General features: G+C 38.5%; 1 protein-coding gene across 1 annotated transcript in view; it reads right to left on the reverse strand.

Annotated features, from left to right (window-relative positions):
* METTL24 (methyltransferase like 24) overlaps positions 1-27,163 on the reverse strand; it is a 153,634-nt gene that overhangs the window by 87,159 nt on the left and 39,312 nt on the right. The window contains exons 2-3 of the mRNA XM_053710852.1: positions 20,809-20,907; positions 13,934-14,073 (exon numbers count right to left, since the gene is read on the reverse strand). Of these exons, the coding sequence (XP_053566827.1) occupies positions 13,934-14,073; positions 20,809-20,907 (239 nt within the window). The remainder of the gene's footprint in view (positions 1-13,933; positions 14,074-20,808; positions 20,908-27,163) is intronic.

Genomic DNA, 27,163 nt, shown 5'->3' on the forward strand with positions numbered 1-27,163 from the left:
CTTTTCATCCGGGGGAGTGGGAACTTCATCCGGAGGTCTTTGCTCAACTGATTCATAGTTGGGGCAAACCAGATCTGGATCTCATGGCGTCTCGTCAGAACGCCAAGCTTCCTTGTTACGGATCCAGGTCCAAGGACCCGGGAGCGGTGCTGATAGATGCTCTGACAGCCCCTTGGGTCTTCAACATGGCTTATGTGTTTCCACCATTCCTGATGCTTCCTCGTTTGATTGCCAAGATCAAACAGGAGAGAGCTTCGGTGATTCTGATAGCGCCTGCGTGGCCACGCAGGACCTGGTTTGCAGACCTAGTGGACATGTCGTCCTGTCCACCGTGGTCTCTGCCTCTGAGACAGGACCTTCTAATTCAGGGTCCTTTCAACCATCCAAATCTAATTTCTCTGAGGCTGACTGCATGGAGATTGAACGCTTGATTCTATCAAAGCGTGGCTTCTCAGAGTCGGTTATTGATACCTTAATACAGGCTAGGAATCCTGTTACCAGAAAAATTTACCATAAGATATGGCGTAAATATTTATATTGGTGCGAATCCAAGAGTTACTCATGGAGTAAGGTTAGGATTCCTAGGATATTGTCTTTTCTACAAGAGGGTTTAGAAAAGGGCTTATCTGCTAGTTCGTTAAAGGGACAGATTTCTGCTCTGTCTATTCTTCTACACAAACGTCTGGCTGAAGTTCCAGACGTTCAGGCTTTTTGTCAGGCTTTATCTAGGATTAAGCCTGTGTTTAAGACTGTTGCTCCGCCGTGGAGCTTAAACTTAGTTCTTAATGTTCTTCAAGGCGTTCCATTTGAACCCCTTCATTCCATTGATATCAAGCTGTTATCCTGGAAGGTTTTGTTTTTGATGGCTATTTCCTCGGCTCGAAGAGTCTCTGAGTTATCTGCCTTACATTGTGATTCTCCTTATCTGATTTTTCATTCAGACAAGGTAGTTCTGCGTACTAAACCTGGGTTCTTACCTAAGGTAGTTACTAACAGGAATATCAATCAAGAGATTGTTGTTCCATCACTGTGTCCTAACCCTTCTTCAAAGAAGGAACGACTTTTGCATAATCTGGACGTAGTCCGTGCCCTGAAGTTTTATTTGCAGGCAACTAAAGATTTTCGTCAAACTTCTTCCCTGTTTGTCGTTTACTCTGGACAGAGAAGAGGTCAAAAGGCTTCGGCTACCTCTCTCTCTTTTTGGCTTCGTAGCATAATACGTTTAGCCTATGAGACTGCTGGACAGCAGCCTCCTGAAAGGATTACAGCTCATTCTACTAGAGCTGTGGCTTCCACCTGGGCCTTTAAAAATGAGGCCTCTGTTGAACAGATTTGCAAGGCTGCGACTTGGTCTTCGCTTCACACCTTTTCAAAATTTTACAAATTTGACACTTTTGCTTCTTCGGAGGCTATTTTTGGGAGAAAGGTACTTCAGGCAGTGGTTCCTTCTGTTTAATGTTCCTGCCTTGTCCCTCCCTTCATCCGTGTACTTTAGCTTTGGTATTGGTATTCCATAAGTAATGGATGACCCGTGGACTGACTACACTTAACAAGAGAAAACATAATTTATGCTTACCTGATAAATTTATTTCTCTTGTAGTGTAGTCAGTCCACGGCCCGCCCTGTCTTTAAGGCAGATCTAAATTTTAATTAAACTCCAGTCACCACTGCACCCTATGGTTTCTCCTTTCTCGTCTGCTTTGGTCGAATGACTGAATATGACATGTGAGGGGAGGAGCTATATAGCAGCTCTGCTTGGGTGATCCTCTTGCAGCTTCCTGTTAGGAAGAGATATATTCCATAAGTAATGGATGACCCGTGGACTGACTACACTACAAGAGAAATAAATTTATCAGGTAAGCATAAATTATGTTTTTCTTTTTCCCCATAGACATCAATGGGGCTGTGTTACGGAGCTTTTGTTTCCGCGATCGCAGGTGTTAGGCTTTTTTTTTTTGCCGGTTCTCCCCATTGATGTCTATGGGGAAATCGTGCACGAGCACGTCAAAGCAGCGCTTGATTTAGTTGCGATATGGAGCTCAAGAGCAACCATATCGCCTGCACAAGTCTGCTTTTTTAAAACTTGTAATAGCAGCGCTATAGAGAGGTGAAATAACGCCGCTTTTGTGGCAGTTGTTAAAATCCCTATAGCACTCAAAACTCGTAATCTAGCTGTATGTTAATAATCCTTTACCAATCTGGATTTTAACATTTTTGCTTTTGAGGTTTTTTCCTATTCAATATAATATCTGTATTATATTCTAGAGAATGGTTATTCTGATTTCCTCTTGGGACTGTACTACTATTTCTTTGGAAATTGGTACTTGTTTTCAGGATTCTTTAGAATTTGAATATAACCTTAGTAGAGCATATTCACGTACTGTTTATATTTTTAGCTCAGTTTTATCTGTGGCTGACATTACTGTTCTCTCAACCTTTGTTGAACAGTTAGCATAAGCAGTTTCAGATTCTTAAGTATACAACTCTGTTTATTTACTTTAGATGTATTCATTTAATTATGTTTACTATATCTATTATTATGATTTCAAATATATTTTATTATCTCTCTCTTGTTAGGATAATAATTTGTTTGATTTCTATTATCTCCACTATTTCTGGAGGTTTAGAGTTTTTTTCTGCCCTACTTTTAAAGTAGTGATTTTTTCAGTATCACGTGTACACGTCTACATAAGCACTCCAACCGGATATAATTATATAATCAATTTATAATATAGGGAGTCATACGCTCATGCATCATTTTTTGTTTAACTGATCTACATCAGTTTCTGGTTTTGCTTACATTTGTTCACATTTTGGTGTGTTTTTATATACCACATTTTTTTCAATTTTACCTTATCTTATATGTATTAATATCTGTATTTATCTTATTTTATTGCCTTTTATCCTACTGGACCTTTAGGTCATATTACTCGCATGATCACCTATTGGTTCCCCCTTCTTATTTTATTTATATAGTTTTTAATAAATTTAACCTTTAAAGATATTGGAATATATCGTCTTTAAGTGGTCGGATCACTATACATATCTTTCACATTGTTTATATACATTAGAACCCCTTTTTAGTGTAATTATGCACTAGTGGATATTTTTGTCATATATGATCCATTCTAACCCAAGATGATACTATCGTTAGATAGACTGTACTCCCTCGTGTTGGTTTAGTTTTCTCCTAATATTCTATCCTGTTACATATACAATAGCCTCTTGGCGCTCCTATACTTTATCTATTTGGTTGGTATCAAGCCTGTTCATTATTTGGTTTAAAGATTTTGCAGGCTCTTCTCTTTTGAGCCTATATTTTCTTTGAAGATTATCTACTTTCTTGGAAAGTGTTGTTTCTTTTGACTATCTCTTCTGCTACAAGAGTTTCTGATTTATCAGCTCTCTCTTGTGTGTCTCCTTATCTGATTTTTTTCATCTAGATAAGTTGTTTTGTGGACTTCTTTTTTTCCTAAGGTTGTGAATTTGAACAAAATTAGTAGAGAAATTGTTGTTCCTTCTTTGTGTACTAAAGAATTCTTTGAGAGTTCTTTACATCCTTTGGATGTGGTAAGAGCTTTATAATTCTATATCGAGGTTTCTAGGATTTCAGAAGACTTTTTTTCTGGTTGCAGAAAAGGTTAGGAAGCCTCTGCCATTTCTTTGGCATCCTGGTTAAAGCTTTTGTTTTTCAAGGCTTATTTGGAGGCAGGGCAGGCTCCGCCTCAGAGTTTTACAGCTCATTCTACTAAGTTCAGTCGCCATTTCTTGGGCTTTTTCAAAATGAAGCTTAGATTGATCAAATTTGCAAATCAGTAATTTGGTCTTCTTTGCATACTTTTATTGTTTTTACCATTTTGATGTATTTGCTTTTTCTGAAGCAGTCTTTGGTAGAAAAATGTCTTCAGGCAGCTGTTTCAGTTTGATTCTACTGCTTTTGATTTAAGTTTTTTGAGAAAAACTTAATTATTGTGTGGATTTAATTTCTCAGTGGAAATAGCTGTTATTTTATCCCTCCCTCTCTAGTGACTCTTCTGTGGACTTTCACATCTTGGGTATTTCTATCCCATACGTCACTAGCTCATGGACTCTTGCCAATTACATGAATGAAAACATAATTTATTTAAGAACTTACCTGATAAATTCATTTCTTTTATATTGGCAAGAGTCCATGAGGCCTACCCTTTTTATGGTGGTTATGATTTTTGTATAAAAGCACAATTATTTTTCCAGTTACTCTTTTTGTATGCTTTTTTACTCCTTATTCACCCCACTACTTGGCTATTCATTAAACTGAATTGTGGGTGTGGTGAGGGGTGTATTTATAGGCATTTTGAGGTTTGGGAAACTTTGCCCCTCCTGGTAGGTTTGTATATCCCATACATCACTAGATCATGGACTCTTGCCAATATGAAAGACATGAATTTATCAGGTAAGTTCTTACATAAATTATGTTTTTCCAGTATTAAAGGGACATTATACACTCATTTTTTCTTTGCATAAATGTTTTGTAGATGATCTATTTATAAAGCCCATAAAGTTTTTTTTTTTTAAATAAATGTATAGTTTTGCTTATTTTTAAATAACATTGCTCTGATTTTCAGAATCCTAACCAAGCCCCAAAGTTTTATGTGAATACCGTCAGCTACCTTCTCCAGCTTGCTCCTGTTTGTGTAAAGGGTCTTTTCATATGTAAAAGAAGGGGGAGGGGGGAGTGTCTTATTTCCCACTTGCCGTGGGCTTTCCAGCTACCTTTTCAACAGAGCCAAACTGACAGCTTCTAAGTAAGTTTTTAAACAGTTTTATACTGGATTTTTATATCAGTATCTGTGCATCTTATTCTTTATAGTAGTGTCTATTACATGCAGTTATATGGAAATGAGTGTATACTGTCCCTTTAAGTCTCATTTTCCATTTACCTGCCCATTCTTCTAATTTTGTAGATTCCCTTGTAAAGCAAGTACATCTTGCCCTGACCTAATGACCATACACAACTTTGTATGATCTGCAAAAATAGAGATGTTGCTATTTAATCCTTGCTCCAAGTCATTAATAAAAATATTAAAAAGAACAGTACTGATCCCTGGGGGACTCCACTGATTACCTTTGTCCAATCTGATTATCTGAGTATGATCCGCTTACTACTACTTGTTGCTCCCTGTCTTTTATCCAGCTATTTATTCATGAGCTAGCATTTTAAGATATTCCCAGTCCCTTAATTTTGTACATTAATCTCGTATGTGGCACTGTATCAAATGCCATTGCAAAATCCAAGTATATCACATCAACTGATTCCCCTTTATCTATATTTTTACTTACTTCTTTGTAGAATCTAATTTGATTAGATTGACATGATCTATTTCTCATAAAACTATGCTGATTTGAACTCATAATCGTGTTTACATTAATAAACTCATCAATATAATCCCTATAATCCCTTCAAGCATCTTCCCCACTATTGATGTCAGACTAACTGGTCTATAGCTTCCTCGATCAGCCTTCCTTCCCTTTTTAAAGAGTGGCACCACATCAGCTTTACACTTGTCATGGGGTACTATGCCTGAGGATACTTAATAAAAACCATTTCAATATGTATTATTCATCATTTTAAAATGTTTTGACCTTTTATTTATTTTTTACTTCATTTTTGCAGGGTTCCTTACTTTCTGTCATGAACCCACACTAAGACTAGCTTTACATTTTAAGTGGTTGCTAGGAGACATCCGCAATAGCTCCAGTCAGTTTTCTGGCCACACTCAGTAGAGAACTTTTCTTTCATGTAATTAGCAAGAGTCCATGAGCTAGTGACGTATGGGATATACATTCCTACCAGGAGGGGCAAAGTTTCCCAAACCTTAAAATGCCTATAAATACACCCCTCACCACACCCACAATTCAGTTTTACAAACTTTGCCTCCGATGGAGGTGGTGAAGTAAGTTTGTGCTAGATTCTACGTTGATATGCGCTCCGCAGCAAGTTGGAGCCCGGTTTTCCTCTCAGCGTGCAGTGAATGTCAGAGGGATGTGAGGAGAGTATTGCCTATTTGAATGCAGTGATCTCCTTCTAAGGGGTCTATTTCATAGGTTCTCTGTTATCGGTCGTAGAGATTCATCTCTTACCTCCCTTTTCAGATCGACGATATACTCTTATATATACCATTACCTCTGCTGATTCTCGTTTCAGTACTGGTTTGGCTTTCTACAAACATGTAGATGATTGTCCTGGGGTAAGTAAATCTTATTTTCTGTGACACTCTAAGCTATGGTTGGGCACTTTGTTTATAAAGTTCTAAATATATGTATTCAAACATTTATTTGCCTTGACTCAGAATGTTCAACTTTCCTTATTTTTCAGACAGTCAGTTTCATATTTGGGATAATGCATTTGAATTAATCATTTTTTCTTACCTTCAAAAATTTGACTCTTTTTTCCCTGTGGGCTGTTAGGTTCGCGGGGGCTGAAAATGCTTCATTTTATTGCGTCATTCTTGGCGCTGACTTTTTTGGCGCAAAAATTCGTTTCCGTTTCCGGCGTCATACGTGTCGCCGGAAGTTGCGTCATTTTTTGACGTTATTTTGCGCCAAAAATGTCGGCGTTCCGGATGTGGCGTCATTTTTGGCGCCAAAAGCATTTTAGGCGCCAAATAATGTGGGCGTCTGATTTGGCGCTAAAAAATATGGGCGTCGCTTTTGTCTCCACATTATTTTAGTCTCATTTTTTTCATTGCTTCTGGTTGCTAGAAGCTTGTTCTTTGGCATTTTTTTCCCATTCCTGAAACTGTCATTTAAGGAATTTGATCAATTTTGCTTTATATGTTGTTTTTTTGTCTTACATATTGCAAGATGTCTCACGTTGCATCTGAGTCAGAAGATACTACAGGAAAATCGCTGTCTAGTGCTGGAGCTACCAAGCTAAGTGTATCTGCTATAATTTTTGGTATCTGTTTCTCCAGCTGTTGTTTGTATTGCATGTCATGACAAACTTATTAATGCAGATAAAATTTCCTTTAGTACTGTTACATTACCTGTTGCTGTTCCGTCAACATCTAATTTTCAGAGTGTTCCTGATAAACATAAGAGATTTTTTTTTTTTTTAAATCCATTAAGAAGGCTATGTCTGTTATTTCTCTTTCTAGTTTACATAAAAGTCTTTTAAAACTTCTCTTTTTTCAGATGAATTTTTAAATGAACATCATCATTCTGATACTGATAAATCTTTGTATTTGTTCAAGATGGAATTTATTCGTTCTTTATTTAAAGAAGTATTAATTGCATTAGAAATAGAGGATTCTGGTCCTCTTGATACTAAATCTAAACGTTTAAATAAGGTTTTTAAATCTCCTGTAGTTATTCCAGAAGTGTTTAATCTCCCTGATGCTATTTCTGAAGTAATTTCCAGGGAATGGAATAATTTGGGTAATTCTTTTACTCCTTCTAAACGTTTAAGCAATTATATCCTGTGCCATGTGACAGATTAGAGTTTTTTTGGGACAAAATCCCTAAGGTTATGGGGCTGTCTCTACTCCTGCTAAATGTACTACTATTCCTACGGCAGATAGTACTTTATTTAAGGGAAATTGAATCCTTTCTAAGAAAAGCTTACTTATGTTCAGGTAATCTTCTTAGACCTGCTATATTTTTAGCGGATGTTGCTGCAGCTTCAACTTTTTGGTTAGGAGCTTTAGCGCAACAAGTAACAGATCATAATTTTATAGCATTATTATTATTCTATAACATGCTAATAATTTTATTGGTGATACCATCTTTTGATATCATTAGAGTTGATGTCAGGTATATGTCTCTAGCTATTTTAGCTAGAAAAGCTTTATGGATTAAACTTGGAATGCTGATATGTCTTCTAAGTCAACTTTGCTTTCCCTTTCTTTCCAGGGTATTAAATTATTATTTCAATTGTTTCTGGAAGGAAGGGAACTTTTTTACCAAAGGATAAAAAATCTAAGGTAAATTTAGGTCTAATCTTTTTTGTTCCTTTCCTCACAACAAGGAACAAAAGCCTGATCCTTCATCCTCAGGAGCGGTATCAGTTTGGAAACTATTTCCAGTTTGGAATATATCCAAGCCTTATAGAAATCTATAGCCAGCTCCTAAGTACCCATGAAGGTGCGGCCCTTATTCCAGCTCAGCTGGTATGGGGCAGATTACGTTTTCTTCAAAGAAATTTGGATCAATTCCGTTCTCAATCTCTGGTTTCAGAACATTGTTTCAGAAAGGTACAGAATTGGCTTCAGTTAAGGCCTCCTGCTAAGAGATTTTTTTCTTTCCCGTGTCCCAGTTAACACAGCAAAGGCTCAGCATTTCTGAAATGTGTTTCAGATCTAGAGTTGGTTGGAGTAATTATGCCAGTTCCAGTTCTGGAACAGGGGCTGGGGTTTTATTTTATCTCTTCATTGTACCAAGAAGGTCAATTCCTTCAGACCAGTTCCGGATCTATCAATATTGAATCGTTATGTAAGGATACCAACATTCAAGATGGTTACTGTAGGACTATCCTGTTTTTTGTTTAGCAAGGGCATTATATGTCTACAATAGATTTACAGGATGTATATCTGCATATTCCGATTCATCCAGATCACTTTTAGTGTCTGAGATTCTCTTTTTAGACAAGCATTACCAGTTTTTTTGGCTCTACCGTTTGGCCTAGCCTCAGTTCCAAGAATTTTTTTCAAAGGTTCTCGGTGCCCTTCTTTCTGTAATCAGAGAACAGGGTTTTGGTATTTCCTTATTTGGACGATATCTTGGTATTTGCTCAGTCTTCTCATTTTCGAAGAATCTCATACGTATCGACTTGTGTTGTTTCTTCAAGTTCATGGTTGGAGGTTCAATTTACTAATCAGTTCATTGATTCCTCAGACAAGGGTAACCTTTTTAGGTTTCTAGATAGATTCAGTGTCTATGACTCTGTCCTTGTCAGACAAGAGAAGTTTAACATTGATATCAGCTTGTCAAAACCTTCAGTCACAATCATTCCCTTTGGTAGCCTTATGCATGGAAATTTTAGGTCTTAGGACTGCCGCATCAGATGCGATCTCCTTTGCTCGTTTTCACATGCGACCTCTTCAGCTCTGTATGCTGAACCAATGGTGCAGGGATTACTCAAAGATATCTCAATTAATATCTTTAAACCGATTATACGACACTCTCTGACATGGTGGACAGATCACCATCGTTTAGTTCAGGGGGCTTCTTGTTCTTCCGACCTGGACTATAATCTCAACAGATGCAAGTCTTACAGGTTGGGGAGCTGTGTGGGGGTATCTGACGGCACAAGGGGTTTGGGAATCTCAGGAGGTGAGATTTCCGATCAGTATTTTGGAACTCCGTGCAATTTTCAGAGCTTTTCAGTCTTGGCCTCTTCTGAAGAGAGAGTTGTTCATTTGTTTTCAGATAGACAATGTCACAACTGTGGCATACATCAATCATCAAGGAGGGACTCACAGTCCTCTGGTTATGAAAGAAGTATCTCGAATTTTGGTTTGGGCGGAATCCTGCTCCTGTCTAATCTCTGCGGTTCATATCCCAGGTATGGACAATTGGAAAGCGGATTATCTCAGTCGCCAAACGTTGCACCTGGGCGAATGGTCTCTTCACCCAGAGGTATTTCCTCAGATTGTTCAAATGTGGGAACTCCCAGAAATAGATCTGATGGCTTCTCATCTAAACAAGAAACTTCCCTGGTATCTGTCCGGATCCCGGGATCCTCGGGCGGAGGCAGTGGATGCATTATTTCTTCCTTACAAGTGTCATCCTGCCTATATCTTTCCGCCTCTAGTTCTTCTTCCAAGGGTATTCTCCAATATTCTAAAGGAATGCTCGTTTGTTCTGCTGGTAGCTCCAGCATGGCCTCACAGGTTTTGGTATGCGGATCTTGTCCGGATGGCCTCTTGCCAACCGTGGACTCTTCCGTTAAGACCAGTCTTTCTGTCTCAAAACCTTAATTTTAAGGTATGGAGTTTGAACGCTTGATTCTTGGTCAAAGAGGTTTCTCTGACTCTGTGATTGATACTATGTGACAGGCTCGTAAATCTGTATCTAGAGAGATATATTATAGAGTCTGGAAGACTTATATTTCTTAGTGTCTTTCTCATCTTTTTTCTTGGCATTCTTTTTGAATACCGAGAATTTTACAGTTTCTTCAGGATGGTTTAGATAAAGGTTTGTCCGCAAGTTCCTTGAAAGACAAATCTCTGCTCTTTCTGTTCTTTTTCACAGAAGGTTTGCTAATCTTCCTGATATTTATTGTTTTGTACAACCTTTGGTTCGTATAAAACCTGTCATTAAGTCAATTTCTCCTCCTTGGAGTTTGAATTTGGTTCTGGGGGCTCTTCAAGCTCTTCCTTTTGAACCCATGCATTCTTTGGTCATTATATTACTTTCTTGGAAAGTTTTGTTTCTTTTGGCCATCTCTTCTGCCAGAAGAGTCTCTGAATTATCTACTCTTTTTTGTGAGTCTCCTTTTCTGATTTTGCATCAGGATAAGGCGGTGCTGTGAACTTCTTTTGAATTTTTTACCTAAGGTTGTGAATTCTAACAACATTAGTAGAGAAATTGTGGTTCCTTCATTATGTCCTGATCCTATGAATTCTAAGGAGAAATCATTGCATTCTTTGGATGCTGTTAGAGCTTTGTAATATTATGTTGAAGCTACTAAGTCTTTCCGAAAGACTTCTAGTCTATTTGTCATCTTTTCCGGTTCTAGAAAAGGCCAGAAAGCTTCTGCCATTTCTTTGGCATCTTGGTTGAAATCTTTATTTCATCATGCCTATGTTGAGTCGGGTAACACTCCGCCTCAAAAGGATTACAGCTCATTCTACTAGGTCAGTTTCTACTTCCTGGGCGTTTAGGAATGAAGCTTCGGTTGATTAGATTTGCAAAGCAGCAACTTGGTCCTCTTTGCATAATTTTACTAAATTCTACCATTTTGTTGTGTTTTCTTCTTTTGAAGCAGTTTTTGGTAGAAACGTACTTCAGGCAGTGTTTTCAGTTTGAATCTTCTGCTTATGTTTTTTCATTAAAATTTTATTCTGGGTGTGGATTATTTTCAGCAGGAATTGGCTGTCTTTATTTTATCCCTCCCTCTCTAGTGACTCTTGCGTGGAAAGATCCACATCTTGGGTAGTCATTATCCCATATGTCACTAGCTCATGGACTCTTGCTAATTACATGAAAGAAAACATAATTTATGTAAGAACTTACCTGATAAATTCATTTCTTTCATATTAGCAAGAGTCCATGAGGCCCGCCCTTTTTTGTGGTGGTTTTGATTTTTTTGTATAAAGCACAATTATTCCAATTCCTTATTTTATATGCTTTCGCACTTTTTTCTTATCACCCCACTTCTTGGCTATTCGTTAAACTGAATTGTGGGTGTGGTGAGGGGTGTATTTATAGGCATTTTAAGGTTTGGGAAACTTTGCCCCTCCTGGTAGGAATGTATATCCCATACGTCACTAGCTCATGGACTCTTGCTAATATGAAAGAAATGAATTTATCAGGTAAGTTCTTACATAAATTATGTTTTTCTGCAAAAATCATGTGACCCTAGAACTTAAGTTTTATAATTGTAGCTCCCTTATATCAGTAAAGTCAGCAGCTACACTGAGAATTTCTAGGTGCTCATTTTGCAAGAAAACAAGCAAGTTGTCTGCTGTTTTTAACACAATGGGGACTATTTATTAAAGTGCAAGCGGACATGATACGATTTAGAGTATCATGTCCACCGCACATCAATAAATGCTGACAGCATAAGCTGTCAGCATTTATCATTGCACAAGCAGTTCTTGTGAACTGCTTGTGCAATGCTGCCCCCTGCAGATTCGCAGCCAATCAGCCGCTAGCAGGGGGTGTCAATCAACCTGATCGTATTGGATCGGGCGGATTGATGTCCGCAGCCTTAGAGCAGGTGGACAAGTTATGGAGCCGCGGTCTTTAGACCGCTGCTTCATTACTGCTGTTTCCGGCGAGCCTGGAGGTTTGCGTGGAAACAGGGGTATCAAGCTCCATTCGGAGCTTGTTAATTTGTCCCCAAGGTATCTTTTTTCAGTTTACTTTAACCTATATTTTATTTCCTACTAAAGATAGCACTGCTATATATCTTAAGACAAATACACATATCAGATTAATTTAATTTTGGAAATGTTGCTAAATACCTATGGAAAAATGCATGAACTAACAAAAACTAAGCAGAACTTGGCAGGCAAATACAGAATATACTGATTACTGCATAATTATATAAACAGTCAGTACCACTAGTTCTCAGGAACATATACAACAAGATGTGGATACATCTCGTTATTCAGCTTATGTACAAATGTTTCCAGATTTTAAATTATCTAGAACTGTTTTATAATAGTTTATCTAAAGAAAAGAATGACTAAAATAGCTTACATAATGAAAGTATTATTATTTTATGTTGCTCATACAACTATTTGGGACCAAAAGTCAATTGTTAGACCCGAATATGATTGTTTTAGCCTTTTAGTCATATCAACATGATTCTCTAAAGCTATTCCAATGTTATGTTGTATTGTTTAAAAAATAGATATTCCCTTTATTACCCATTCCCCAGTTTTACACAGAAAACATAGTTATATTAATACACTTTTTACCTCTGTGATTACTTTGTATCTAAGCATCTTCTGACAGCCCCCTGATCACATGGCTTTTTATTTATTATCTATTTACTTGCATTTAGTACTGTGTTGTGCTCCCCGGGCGTGAACACAATGTTATATACTGTATATGTCAATAGAGCCTTTGAAACAGGCAGACATTTTGAGGTTTAAATGTTATAAAGTATATTAAAGGGACAGTCTACACCAGAATTGTTATTGTTTAAAATGTTAGATAATGCCTTTACTACCCATTCTCCAGCTTTGCATAACCAACATTGTTATATTAATATACTTTATTACATTTAAACCTCTACATTTCTGCCTGTTTCTAAGCCACTATAGACAGCCTCTTATCACATGCTTTTTTATTTGCTTTTCACAACAGGGGAGTGCAAGTTCATGTGAGCCATATAGATAACATTGTGATCACGCCCGTGGCTTGTGGCAGACACTGCACTAATTGGCTAAAATGCAAGTCAATAGAATAATAAATAAAAAGTCATGTGATCAGGGGGCTGTCAGAAGATGCTTAGATACAAGGTAATCACAGAGGTAAAAAGTATATTAATATAACTGTGTTGGTTATGCAAAACTGGGGAATGGGTAATAAAAGCGTTATCTGTCTTAGTAAACAATAAAACATTTGGAGTAGACTGTCCCTTTAATTTAACAATGTTGGTGGAGCAAAGCTGAAAAATGGGTAGTAAAGGCATTATCTATCTTTTTAACCAATAACAATTTTTGTGTAGACTGTCCCTTTAATCCATTAAACAGTCTGCTTTCTTCGATGATGAAAGTAATTTGTACATAGGATTTTTTTCCAAGTTTCCTTCCACTGTCAATTGTTTGTTTATTAGACAATATAACTCCCCTATATGTCTGGTAAGTAGTAAAATATTTTATAGTAGCTATTAGCTCTGCTAAAAAGAATGATGCTCTCAGTTTACATTTTTGTGACATTGATCAGGCAAATATAGTCTTCCCTTGTTAAGTAAAGAATTAGCAGCTGTCTAGAGAAGTGCGGCATCACAGGCTCTTACTCAGTTCTATGTTGCACATTTTTCCTGAGCGTTAGCTAAAAATATAAGATGATATCTTGCCAGAGTCTCTGCTTGCAATAGATGAACCAGATACAATGTATATCTGTTCAAGCAAAGATCCTGTAATTCTGGCATATTAATGGCTCTCAAAAAACAGATTTTAAACACCCACGAGATTGAAGATTGCTCCAGAACACTGACAGCAATCTGTACAGTAAATGCAAATGCAATAGCAAGGAAAAAAATGTGATATCAATTTACCCCAATGAGTAAACACGACATTGTTTATTTCTGATCTGCTGTGCCAAGTTAAATTTATTATCCAAGCAGATAGTCCAAGGCTTGATAGGGCTCTCCGTTTTTTCTTTGACTCCATTTTTCACAATCTGAGAGCATGAAATCTGTGGAGAAAAGAAAAACAATTACCGTCTACAAAATCTGTTTCATTGGTGGTCCCTCTTATATATCAGTACAGGAAAACAGTCAAGAAAAACAAAGATCATTAAAATGCGGTTGGTATAAACATAAAATCCTTATTTACATTTGCTGATATGACACATCCCACTAAAGCCAGACAGGAAGGTTTATTAGTTATCAGTTGGATGCCTACAGTTTATAAAAACACAAGTTTTATGGCTCTAGCAGAGCTTTTAAGACCTTAAAGAGATAGTTAAAGGGACACTGAACCCAATTTTTTTCTTTTGTGATTCAGATAGAGCATGCAATTTTAAGCAACTTTCTAATTTACTCCTACTATCAATTTTTCTTCGTTCTCTTGCTATCTTTATTTGAAAAAGAAGGCATCTAAGCTTTTTGTTTGGTTCAGACTCTGGACAGCACTTTTTATTGGTGGATGAATTTATCCACCAATCAACAAGGACAACCCAGGTTGTTCACCCAAAATGGGCCAGCATCTAAACTTACATTCTTGCATTTCAAATAAAGATACCAAGAGAATGAAGAAAATTTGATAATAGGAGTAAATTAGAAAGATGCTTAAAATAAATAAATAATTATGTGACAATATACACTGAAACTATATATATGACACTGTATATGTGAATAATATAGCAATGAGTCGGTACAGGGTAAGTGTCACACGGAATACTAAATCATTAATGAATAAACAGAAATGCATTCATAGGTGTCGTATATAAGTGTAAATCGATGCATAAGTGAACAAAAAATCAGTAGTGGGCCATGATAATATAGAATAGTTCACAAAGTTCATATACGTCCATATAAGATAGAAATTTGTTGAGACAGGAACACAGCACTCTTGCAGTTATAACCCCTCCAGTGAGTGTACTTACAGACTCATACCCCAATAATATGAGGTAATTTCGAAGCGGTAGAATCTGTATTTTAAACGATCCTTGGGTACGTAGGTAAGAAGAATGAGTGTGCTTGTGAATTTCTCTTCCGGTCCTTTATGGTCCCTTGTACGGCTCCTTCTGCTCCTGGATCTGTTTATTATTCACTTCCCTTCGTATCCCTTCATGGGGCTTTGAGCTAACGAAACTCCAACTTGTATCAGTACAGTTGTTAGGACCTTATTACCAGTTTTGCCAACAGTATTGTGCTATGGGACTCTCTCTTCTTGGTCTCTATTGAGGTTCACCTGTACCTCCTTGCAACCTAGCTAGCCTCCATAAGGGGGAATTGGACATTCATAGACCGAAAGAGAAATTCACAAGCACACTCACTCTTCTTACCTACGTACCCAAGGATTTTTTAAAATACAGATTCTACCGCTTCGAAATTACCTCATGTAAGTGACGTCAAGGCAGACATTTTGCTGAGGGTCAAAGTACTTACTACTTTCCTGTTTTCTATCCAGGTAGTTCGTGTTCACTGTAAGCTGTTACTACTAACCAGCTTTTTGATCCTTTGGAGCATCCGTAGGAGAAGTGTTGTGCCCTGACGTCAGCAGAGTTACTTTTGTCTTTGCTGAAAAGCCGCGAGTTTTGAATGGGACTGAACTCTTTGATTGTCCCGTGCAAATTTTGAGACATCAACGCTGAGTGCCGTGAGTTTTACATCGCCTCCTGCATGACCACTTTTTAACTGTGGGCTTGTTGTCATTGATTTCTGGTAAGTGTTCATTTACTAGTGTGCTTTGACTGTCACTAATAAATACTACCTTGAATCGAGGATTGCGCTGTCTCTTTATCTCTACAGTTTGCCTACTATCCATCATTGAAGGAGGAAGCCACGGATTTGTGTTCAGCAGCATCCATTTGATGAGACACACTCGTCTCCCTAACTTTGGAAAGTTTTCTACCTATTTCAAGGGACATATTGTTTGGTATTTAGCGCTGTTTTCATTTTTTCTTTATTAAATATTTCAGTAATGAAATTAGGCTTATTAGATTAACAGAAAATGTGCAATATGCATCAAAACGAAATTAGACAGGTGCATAAATTTGGGCACCCCAACAGAAATATTGCATCAATATTTATTAGAGCCTCCTTTAGCAGAAATAACAGCCTCTAGACGCTTCCTATAGCTTGTAATGAGTGTTTGGATTCTGGATGAAGGTATTTTGGACCATTCCTCCTTGCAAAACATCTCCAGTTCAGTTAGGTTTGATTGTTGCCGAGCATGGACAGCCCGCTTCAAATCACCCCACAGATTTTCAATGATATTCAGGTCTGGGGACTGGGATGGCCATTCCAGAACATTGTACTTGTTTCTCTTCATAAATGCCAGAGTAGATTTTGAGCAGTGTTTTGGGTCGTTGTCTTGTTGAAATATCCAGTTCCGGCGTAACTTCAACTTTGTGACCGATTCCTAAACATTATTCTCAAGTATCTGCTGATATTGAGTGGAATCCATGCGACCCTCAACTTTAACAAGATTCCCAGTACCGGCACTGGCCACACAGCCCCACAACATGATGGAACATCCACCAAATTTTACTGTGGCTAGCAAGTGTTTGTCTTGGAACGCTGTGTTCTTTTGCCGCCATGCATAACCCCCCTTGTTATGACCAATCTTTGTTTTATCAGTCCACAGCACCTTCTTCCAAAATGAAGCTGGCTTGTCCAAATGTGCGTTTGCATACCTCAAGTGACTCTGTGGCATGTGTGCAGAAAAGGCTTCTTCCGCATCACTCTCCCATACGCTGAATTGTTGAACGATGCACAGTGACACCATCTGCAGCAAGATGATGATGTAGGTCTTTAGAGGTGATCTGTGGGCTGTTTTTGACCATTCTCACCAACCTTTGTCTGCCTCTCTGATATTTTACTTCTGGCCTTAACAAGAACTGTACCTGTGGTCTTCCATTTCCTCACTATGTTCCTCACAGTGGACACTGACAGCTTAAATAACTGCTATATCTTTTTGTAGCCTTCCCCTAAACCATAATGTTGAACAATCTTTGTTTTCAGGCCATTTGAGAGTTGTTTTGAGGCCTCCATGTTGCCACTCTTCAGAGGAGAGTCAAAGAGAACAACAACTTGCAATTGGCCACCTTAAAAACAAAATTTATGCTTACCTGATAAATTTCTTTCTTTTGCGATGTACCGAGTCCACAGATTCATCCTTACTTGTGGGATATTATCCTTCCTAACAGGAAGTGGCAAAGAGAGCACCACAGCAGAGCTGTCTCTATAGCTCCCCCCTGAACTCCACCCCCCAGTCATTCGACCGAAGGCCAAGGAAGAAAAAGGAGAAACTATAAGGTGCAGAGGTGACTGAAGTTTTCAATAAAAAATACTATCTGTCTTGAATAGACAGGGCGGGCCGTGGACTCGGTACATCGCAAAAGAAAGAAATTTATCAGGTAAGCATAAAATTTTGTTTTCTTTTGCAAGATGTACCAAGTCCACGGATTCATCCTTACTTGTGGGATACCAATACCAAAGCTTTAGGACACGGATGAAAGGAGGGACAAGACAGGAACCTAAACGGAAGGCACCACTGCTTGCAAAACCTTTCTCCCAAAAATAGCCACAGAAGAAGCATTTGTTCAACAGAAGCATCATTTTTAAAAGCCCATGTGGAAGCCACCGCTCTAGTAGAGTGAGCAGTAATTCTTTCAGGAGGCTGCTGTACAGCAGTCTCATAAGCCAAACGGATGATGCTTTTCAGCCAAAAGGAAAAAGAGGTAGCCGTAGCCTTTTGATCCCTACGTTTTCCAGAATAGACAACAAACAAAGAAGATGATTGACGAAAATCTTTGGTTGCCTGCAAATAGAACTTCAAAGCACGAACCACGTCCAGGTTGTGCAATAAATGTTCCTTCTTAGAAGAAGGATTAGGACACAGAGAAGGAACAACAATCTCCTGATTGATATTCCTGTTAGTAACAACCTTAGGGAGGAACCCAGGTTAGGTACGCAAAACCACCTTATCAGCAAGAAAAACAAGATAAGGCGAGGCACATTGTAATGCAGATAGTTCAGAAACCCTTTGAGCTGAAGAGATAGCAACTAGAAACAGAACTTTCCAAGATAGAATTTTAATATCTATGGAATGCATGGGTTCAAACGGAACCCCCTGAAGAACATTAAGAACTAAATTTAGACTCCATGGCGGAGCAACAGGTTTAAACACAGGCTTGATTCTAACTAAAGCCTGACAAAAAGCCCAAACGTCTGGGACATCTGCCAGACGCTTGTGCAATAGAATAGACAGAGTGGATATCTGTCCTTTTAAGGAACTAGCTGACAATCCTTTCTCCAATCCTTCTTGAAGAAAGGACAAAATCCTAGGAATCCTGATCTTACTCCATGATTAGCCCTTGGATTCGCACCAAAAAAGATATTTACGCCATATCTTATGATAGATTTTCCTGGTGACAGGCTTTCGAGCCTGAATCAAGGTATCTATGACCGACTCAGAGAAACCCCGCTTAGATAAAATCAAGCGTTCAATCTCCAAGCAGTCAGTTGCAGAGAAATTAGATTTGGATGCTTGAACGGACCTTGCCGTACCAGTTGAGCAAACACCTCCGGATGGAGCTCCCACTCCCCCGGATGAAAAGTCTGACGACTTAGAAAATCTGCCTCCCAGTTCTCTACCCCTGGAATATAGATCGCTGATAGATGGCAAAAGTGAATCTCTGCCCATCGGATTATCCTGGAAACTTCCATCATCGCCAAGGAACTCCTTGTTCCCCCTGATGATTGATGTAAGCTACAGTCGTGATGTTGTCCGACTGAAATCTGATGAATCCGGCCGAAGCCAGCTGAGGCCACGCCTGAAGAGCAATGAATATCGCTCTTAATTCCAGAATATTTATCGGGAGGAGGGCCTCCTCCTGAGTCCACAAACCCTGTGCTTTCAGGGAATTCCAGACTGCACCCCAGCCCAGTAGGCTGGCGTCTGTCGTCACTATAACCCCTTCTGGCCTGCGGAAACACATTCCCTGGAACAGATGATCCTGTGACAACCACCAAAGAAGAGAATCTCTGGTCTCTTGATCTAGATTTATCTGAGGAGATAAATCCGCATAATCCCCATTCCACAGATTGAGCATGCACAGTGGCAGTGGTCTGAGATGCAAGCGAGCAAACGGAACTATGTCCATTGCCGCTACCATTAGACCGATTACCTCCATACACTGAGCCACTGACGGCCAAGAAATGGAATGAAGAGCTCGGCAGGTGGCCAAAATCTTTGATTTCCTGACCTCCGTCAGAAATATTTTTATGTCCACCGAGTCTATAAGAGTCCCTAGAAATGAAACTCTTGTGAGAGGAGAAAGAGAACTCCCGTGAGATCTTAGAAAGGCCAACATTAAGTCTGTGTGAGACTTGGCTAGTTGGAAAGTCGACGCTTGAATTAAGATGTCGTCTAAATAAGGCGCCACTGCTATGCCCCGTGGCCTTAGGACTGCCAGAAGGGACCCTAGCACCTTTGTGAAGATTCTTGGCACTGTGGCCAACCCGAAGGGAAGAGCCACAAACTGGTAATGCTTGTCCAGAAAGGCAAACCTGAGGAACTGGCCTGCTTAGAGCCGGCAAAGAGAATGACTGCGGGGTGGAGTTAAGGGGGGAGCTATATAGACAGCTCTGCTGTGGTGCTCTCTTTGCCACTTCCTGTTAGGAAGGATAATATCCCACAAGGATGAATCCGTGGACTCGGTACATCTTGCAAAAGAAATATCTTTTCTCAGGATTGGATGCACCTGTCTATGAAGTTCAAGGCTTAATGGGCTCACCAAACCAATTGTGTGTTCCAATTAATCAGTGCTAGGTAGTTACAGGTATTCAAATAAACAAATGGACCTTTATTGCACCTGTCTAATTTCATTTTGATGCATATTGCACATTTTCTCTTAATCCAATAAACCTAATTTCACTACTGAAATATTACTGTGTCCTTCAGTTATTTGATAGATCAAAATTAAATTGCTGACCCAAACACTCAATCATTTATAAATGAAAATCATGGAAATTGTCAGGGGTTCCTAAACTTTTGCATACGACTGTATATGGATTTTTTCAACTAATCAAATATATTTTGTGGCAAAATGTGCATGTCTGATGATTTTACTTTATTTACTAAACTAATTTCCTATTTTAAATGGAAATCTATGAGGAAACATTACAGCTACATAGGCATCTGGCTGCTTTGGAAAAGAGATGCAGGTCCTAGGGTAGGAGTTAGAAACCTATCAAACATGTGTCATACATGGCCCTCAGAATGCTGTCCCACAAACTGACACAACCTATAGTGCTGCTCTTTTCACATTTCTGTCTAGCTGTCAGGCAGTGTGGCAGTCAGGCTAAGAGCCTATCCTCCTTTGTACAGGCCATGAATGTTGAGCTTGAGAGACAATTCCATGCACCGGGGAAACCAAAGTAGCAGCCAGAAGATGGGCAGCGCATTGGATATCAATGATTATGATTATTAATTCTTTATTAGCAAACCTGATTCAAAAATAAGGTTTGCATGACTGGTCATTTGTTTGCCACCAACCTTTTAAATGTCTTGTTCTATTCATGTAATAATTAGAGAGAAAAGTAATTAATCTAATATAAATCTGGCATGTGTGGAGCATTTATATATATTTTTTCAAAAATAGTTATCAGCTGCTAATTATTATTATTATTAATAATAATATGATTATAATTGTATTATTACTATTATCTTATGGTAACCTACAGTACTTTACACTTACCTGAGATTTGGTAATGTAGTTGAGAAAGCGGCTAGCTTCATCGTTAAGTGAATGTGAGGTACTAGCCCAGGGCTGCAAGTCTATGTGCCATCGTATAGGCTGAAAGAAACACAAAACATACATCATCATAAATATGATTATTTAATTAAAGGGACGTACAACCCATGTGCTAAATTAGTTGAAAGCGATACAGCCTATCTCGAAAAGCTGACTAGAAAATATCACATGAACATCTATAGGTAGAAATGGAAGATATTTTACCTCAAAGTTTCTTCAGCTCAGTGCATTGAGAGCAGTTATTCTTCAGATACTGACATCCGCATGGAGGGAAAAAATAGCCAATCAGCATCATCAGTGCTGAGCTCACATTTTGCTTTACTATGATCTTGTGGGATTCCACCATAGTAAACTTCCTTAACCCCTTAACGTAAAGAGGTTAAACTGAGGAAGGAAATACATTGACTAAGCCTGCACATACCAGATGTAAAGTGCTTCTTGCAAGTCCAGTGATATTTTCTACTTCGCTTCAGACAGTTATGCTGCATCACTTTCAAGTGATTCAGCATTTCGGTACCATGTCCTTTTACTATTCATTGTGTTTCAGCAATTCAACTGTATATTACTTTGGGGGTCAGACAGGGTTTTGTATGTTTACCAAATCAATTACATACTTCAGCTGTTAATACGCTGTTTTACTGACAATTTTAATCCTGCAGTTGTGCAAAGTCATTTGTATCTTTGGGCGATATCAGCTGATATGTGCTTTTTAGGTATTGAGATTATCATAAATTCTGTTACATCTCAGACACAATGAGGTTAAACATACAGGTGCGCATTTCAGCTCTCAGGCAGAACAGGCTGGTGACTGGGGGCTCATTATCTGTATACGGCTTGAGAGCTGCAAGCATAGCACTTTGTAGCGTTATACACAGGTACAGTAAACAGTACATGTTCTAACAGACTAATGCCTGCAATTTTTACTTTAAATTGTCCATTTAAAGTAAAATTAAACTGCTAGGTACAACAGTATCATGGTTACTAATTACCATGTAATTGTTTTTTCCTTTTGTGCCAGCAGCTCTTTTCATAGCCACAATCTTATTTTAACCACTTACAAGTGCTGTATCTTAAAGGGACAGTCTACACCAAAATGTTTCTTATTTAAAAAGATAGATAATCCCTTTATTACCCATTCCCCGGTTTTGCATAACCAACACAGTTATATTAATATACTTTTTACCTCTGTGATTACCTTGTATCTAAGCCTTTTGCAGACAGCCTCCTTATCTAAGTGCTTTTGACAGACATGCAGTGTAGTCAATCAGTGAAGACTCCTAAATAACTTCACGGGAGTGAGCACAATGTTATCTTTATGACACATGTGAACTAGCACAGTCTAACTGTGAAAAAACTTTCAAAATGCTCTGAGCTAAGAGGCGGTTTTCAACTGTTTAGAAATCAGTTTGAGCCTAGCTAGGTTTAGCTTTTCAAAAATACCACCAAGGGAACAAAGCAAATTTGATGATAAAAGTAAATTGGAAAGTTGTTTAAAATTGCATGCCCTATCTGACTCATGAAAGTTTAGTTTTGACTTTACTGTCCCTTTAACACTGGGCCACGCATCCATGTTGGAGTTTAAGTATTCTCATACAGTGTTACAGAAATATTGTGCACTTCAGTTTAGTAAAGACAACACAGATCAGATACTGTAGTTATACCCAGCAGTTCAATGTCCCTTTAAGTTATATGGGTTAGATTATATGAGGCTTTTATGGAAGTTCATAAGAGTGATGGAAAAAGCAATATGATCAGAATCTTCTACCATCAAAAAGGGGAACATGTTATAGATCATACCACCTAAATATTGTTCAGGTTACCTGGCACTTGCAACATGTGCTTGTTTATTTAAATAAACAATGATATATCTATGAATATAGTATACAATACTTACAAAAAAGCCAGACAGTACACAAAAAGAGCTGTTTAGAAACTGATATATCATACATTTAATCTGATGGAATTATTTAAAAACTGAATAAGAATATGAATTTATTAGAGATAAAAAGTATGTTAGATACTGAAACTTTAAGCTAAATAATACAATGCTTTGATAAGTGTAGAAAAAAGATTTGACAGCATTCTGAGATATATCAAATAACGTCACAATATCAAATATCATATGGAATTTAAAAATCATAAAATGTAAATGGAACATAATAAAAACTTCTCAGGCATGGTGTGTGGGAGAGTTTAGAATTTTTTTTAAATTTTTTTTTCAATACAGGAATTTTTAATGGATAACTTCTTCACTCTCAACCAACACGCTCATCAAGAAAATACTCACATAATTTTAACTGGCTGCCATCTCACTTTTGGCACTCAACTGCATATTTCAGAGGGAACTAATGACTGGCAAAATTACAATATATAGAGGTAAAGTTCTAGCACCAGGTATTTAAACTATAAGAAAAACTTGTAAAGTAAGAAAATTATATCTTAGAGCATAACAGTCTCTATTCCTAAGTATACAGACACTTTGGTGCATACTATATCTATATACTTTGAGAAATTATGCCAGAGCAGTGATAGGCACAGAAGGCCAATGAAAAAGAAAATAGTGAGAGAAAAAACTGCTTAAAAAAGGAATATTAAACTGAATTTCCCATAATGGACCAAAAAACAAGTTGATCACATAAAAATGCAAGCAGTATGGAAAGTACATATCCATGGATCTCAAACCATTTACATTTGTGTGCTGTATTACAAGTCTATGGTTAGTATTTATCATTCACAACGTGCGCACTACTAACACTTCCTTTTGAAAGTATAGTAACCGACATCTTTTAACCCCTTCACGCCCTTAGGACATTCCTTGCCGTCCTAAAAGTGCCAAGCTTTAATGACCTTAGGACGGCATGAAACGTTCTAACTGTTCTTGTGTGCTGCTTCTTCCATTACTTCCTGAGCGCTGGTTCCGGTTGGGGGGGGGGCGTGCCTAGCAACTCAGGCAGTACTCCAGGATCCAATCAGTGCTCAGGAGCAGTGATGGTCAATGCAACAGTCAATGAGTGGAATCATTGCCCGTTAGTACTGTATCTGCTTCCTCTCTTCCCTCACTGCAATCAGAGAGAGGAAGACCGATCAGTGCTACATTGTGTCTCTCAGAGCTTGAGATATATATATATATATATATATATAAAATTAATTGTTCACGGTTGATCACAGTGTTATTACTGTGATCAGCCTTATCAGTACAGTAGTACTGTTCAGCAGTTTGTTTGTTTTTTTATTTACAGTTTAACCCTTTCCTGTTTGTTCCTTTTTTTGTTCTTTTATTAAAAAATATATAGATAAAAAGTGGGAATTGTTGGGTGGTGAGGGATTTAGTGTTACTGTTAGGAAAACAAAAATTCCCCTATGTCTTCACAGTATACAGCACAAAAGGCTTATGCCATTCTTGCACAAGATTCAGGGAGTGAAACTGTATCTGCTTTATCTGAAAGCGAAACTATTAGGGCATCAGATATAGAGCCCCTGAGTGACGCATCTAGTGATTGGGCTCCCTACCTACCACTAACTAAAAGGAAGCATCCAACAATATCCAATGAAAATTGAGTACCCCCAAATTTAACTGCACCTGAAATACCCCCATTTACAGCAAATCCTGGCAACACAACCAACATAGCAGTTTGTGAACTGATTAATTATTTCAACGGTTTCTGACAGATAACATGTTTGAGAATATGGTTGCTCAAACAAATTTATATGCCAGCCTGTATCTGTCGGAAATTCCCCAGTCTCAATATGTCAGAGAAAATACCTGGCACCCCACTGACCTATCTGAAATATTTTGGGCACTGACATTGTTAATGGACATAGTGAAGAAACCCTATCCTGGCTAATCCTCTTTTCCTAGGAATTATGAAGAGTAATAGATATGAACAGCTGCAGCAGTTTCTTCATTTTAACGGTAATGTCCAATGACCCCTTGCATGACAGGCTATTCAAAATACGGCCCCTGATAAACCACCGTTTCAAGCAATACATTCCATCCAAACGCCCACTCCCGCCCACCGTTGTCACGCCGCAGACAGCAGATCTGGTAGACTCTAAGGGCCAGGTGTGTTTGTCCTTGTGCTGTCTCTACTGCGCATGACAGCTTCGGACAAACACACCTGGGGCGAGATCCGATATAGATCGCAGTTTGCGGCGCAAGCGAGGGAACCGGCGTCGCCCGCAGTTTCAGCTCGCAACTCGAGCTATCCCATATAAGTCGCCGTCAGATGCTAACGTGCCGTAAGTCTGACAAACCAGCGATGTCCAGAAATCTGCGCAAGTACAAATTTCTGGCGTCGCCAGTGACTTGCGGCACGTTAGAAACTGCCGGCGCCTATAAAACCTGACTAAAGTCTAAAACACCCGCACTGTCTAACACGCCTCCCTAACATAGCCCGACAAGTCTAACACGCCTCCCTAACATAGCCCGACACGTCTAACCCTCTATCCGCTATCCCCCCTCACTATCCTAACAATAAAAAAGCTATTAACCCCTAAACCGCCGCTCCCGTACCCCGCCGCAACCTAATAAAGTTATTAACCACTAAACCGCCGCTCCCGTACCCCGCCGCCAGCTATATTATATCTATAACCCCCTAAAGTGAGCCCCTAACACCGCCGCCATCTATATTAAAATTATTAACCCCTAATGTAAGCCCCTTACACCGCCACCATCTCTATTAAAATGATTAACCCCTAATTTAATCTACCTACCCCGCCGCCAGCTATATTATCTATGTTAACCCTAACTATATTATAGTTAATATAGGTATTACATTATATATATTAACTATATTAACCCTAATTATATTAGGGTTAATATAGTTACTATAGTATTTATATTAACTATATTAACTCTATCTAACCCTAACACCCCTAACTAAATTTATATTAAATTAATCTAATTCATTTATAAACTAAAATATTCCTATTTAAATCTAAATACTTACCTATAAAATAAACCCTAAGATAGCTACAATATAATTAATAATTACATTGTAGCTATGTTAGGGTTAATATTTATTTTACAGGTAAATTGTTAATTATTTTAACTAGGTATAATAGATATTAAATAGTTATTAACTATTTAATATCTACCTAGTTAAAATAATTACCCAATTACCTGTAAAATAAATCCTAACCTAAGTTACAAATACACCTACACTATCAAAAAATTTAATAAACTACAAACATCTATATAAAAATACAATTAAATTAACTAAACTAAATTACAAAAAAAAACAAACACTAAATTACAAAAAATAAAAAAAAGATTACAAGATTTTTAAGCTAATTACACCTATTCTAAGCCCCCTAATAAAATAATAAACCCCCAAAATAAAAAAAATTCCCTGCCCTATTCTAAATTAAACAAATTTCAAAGCTCTTTACCTTACCAGCCCTTAAAAGGGCCTTTTGTGGGGCATGCCCCAAAGAATTCAGCTCTTTTGCATACAAATACAATACCCCCCCCCCCATTACAACCCACCACCCACATACCCCTATTCTAAAACCACCCAAACCCCCCTTAAAAAAGCCTAACACTACCCCCCTGAAGATCTCCCTACCTTGTCTTCACCACACCGGGCCGAACTCCTGATCCGATCCGGGCGATGTCTTCCTCCAAGCGGCAAAGAAGAATTCTTCCTCCAGCGATGTCTTCCTCCAAGCGGCAAAGAAGAATTCTTCCTCCGGCGATGTCTTCCTCCAAGCGGCAGCAAAGTCTTCATTCTTCCGGCGGCATCTTCAATCTTCTTTCTTCGCTCCGCCGCCGCGGAGCATCCATCCCGGCCGACTGCTGTACTACGAATGAGGTACCTTTAAATGACGTCATCCAAGATGGCGTCCGCCGAATTCCGATTGGTTGATAGGATTCTATCAGCCAATCGGAATTAAGTTAGAAAAATCTGATTGGCTGATTGAATCAGCCAATCAGATTCAAGTTCAATCCGATTGGCTGATCCAATCAGCCAATCAGATTGAGCTCGCATTCTATTGGCTGTTCCGATCAGCCAATAGAATGCGAGCTCAATCTGATTGGCTGTTCGGATCAGCCAATCGGATTGAACTTGAATCTGATTGGCTGATTCAATCAGCCAATCAGATTTTTCTAACTTAATTCCGATTGGCTGATAGAATCCTATCAGCCAATCGGAATTCGGCGGACGCCATCTTGGATGACGTCATTTAAAGGTACCTCATTCGTAGTACAGCAGTCGGCCGGGATGGATGCTCCGCGGCGGCGGAGCGAAGAAAGAAGATTGAAGATGCCGCCGGAAGAATGAAGACTTTGCTGCCG

Source organism: Bombina bombina, chromosome 4 (genome assembly GCF_027579735.1).
Source record: "Bombina bombina isolate aBomBom1 chromosome 4, aBomBom1.pri, whole genome shotgun sequence".
Lineage (NCBI taxonomy): Eukaryota > Metazoa > Chordata > Amphibia > Anura > Bombinatoridae > Bombina > Bombina bombina.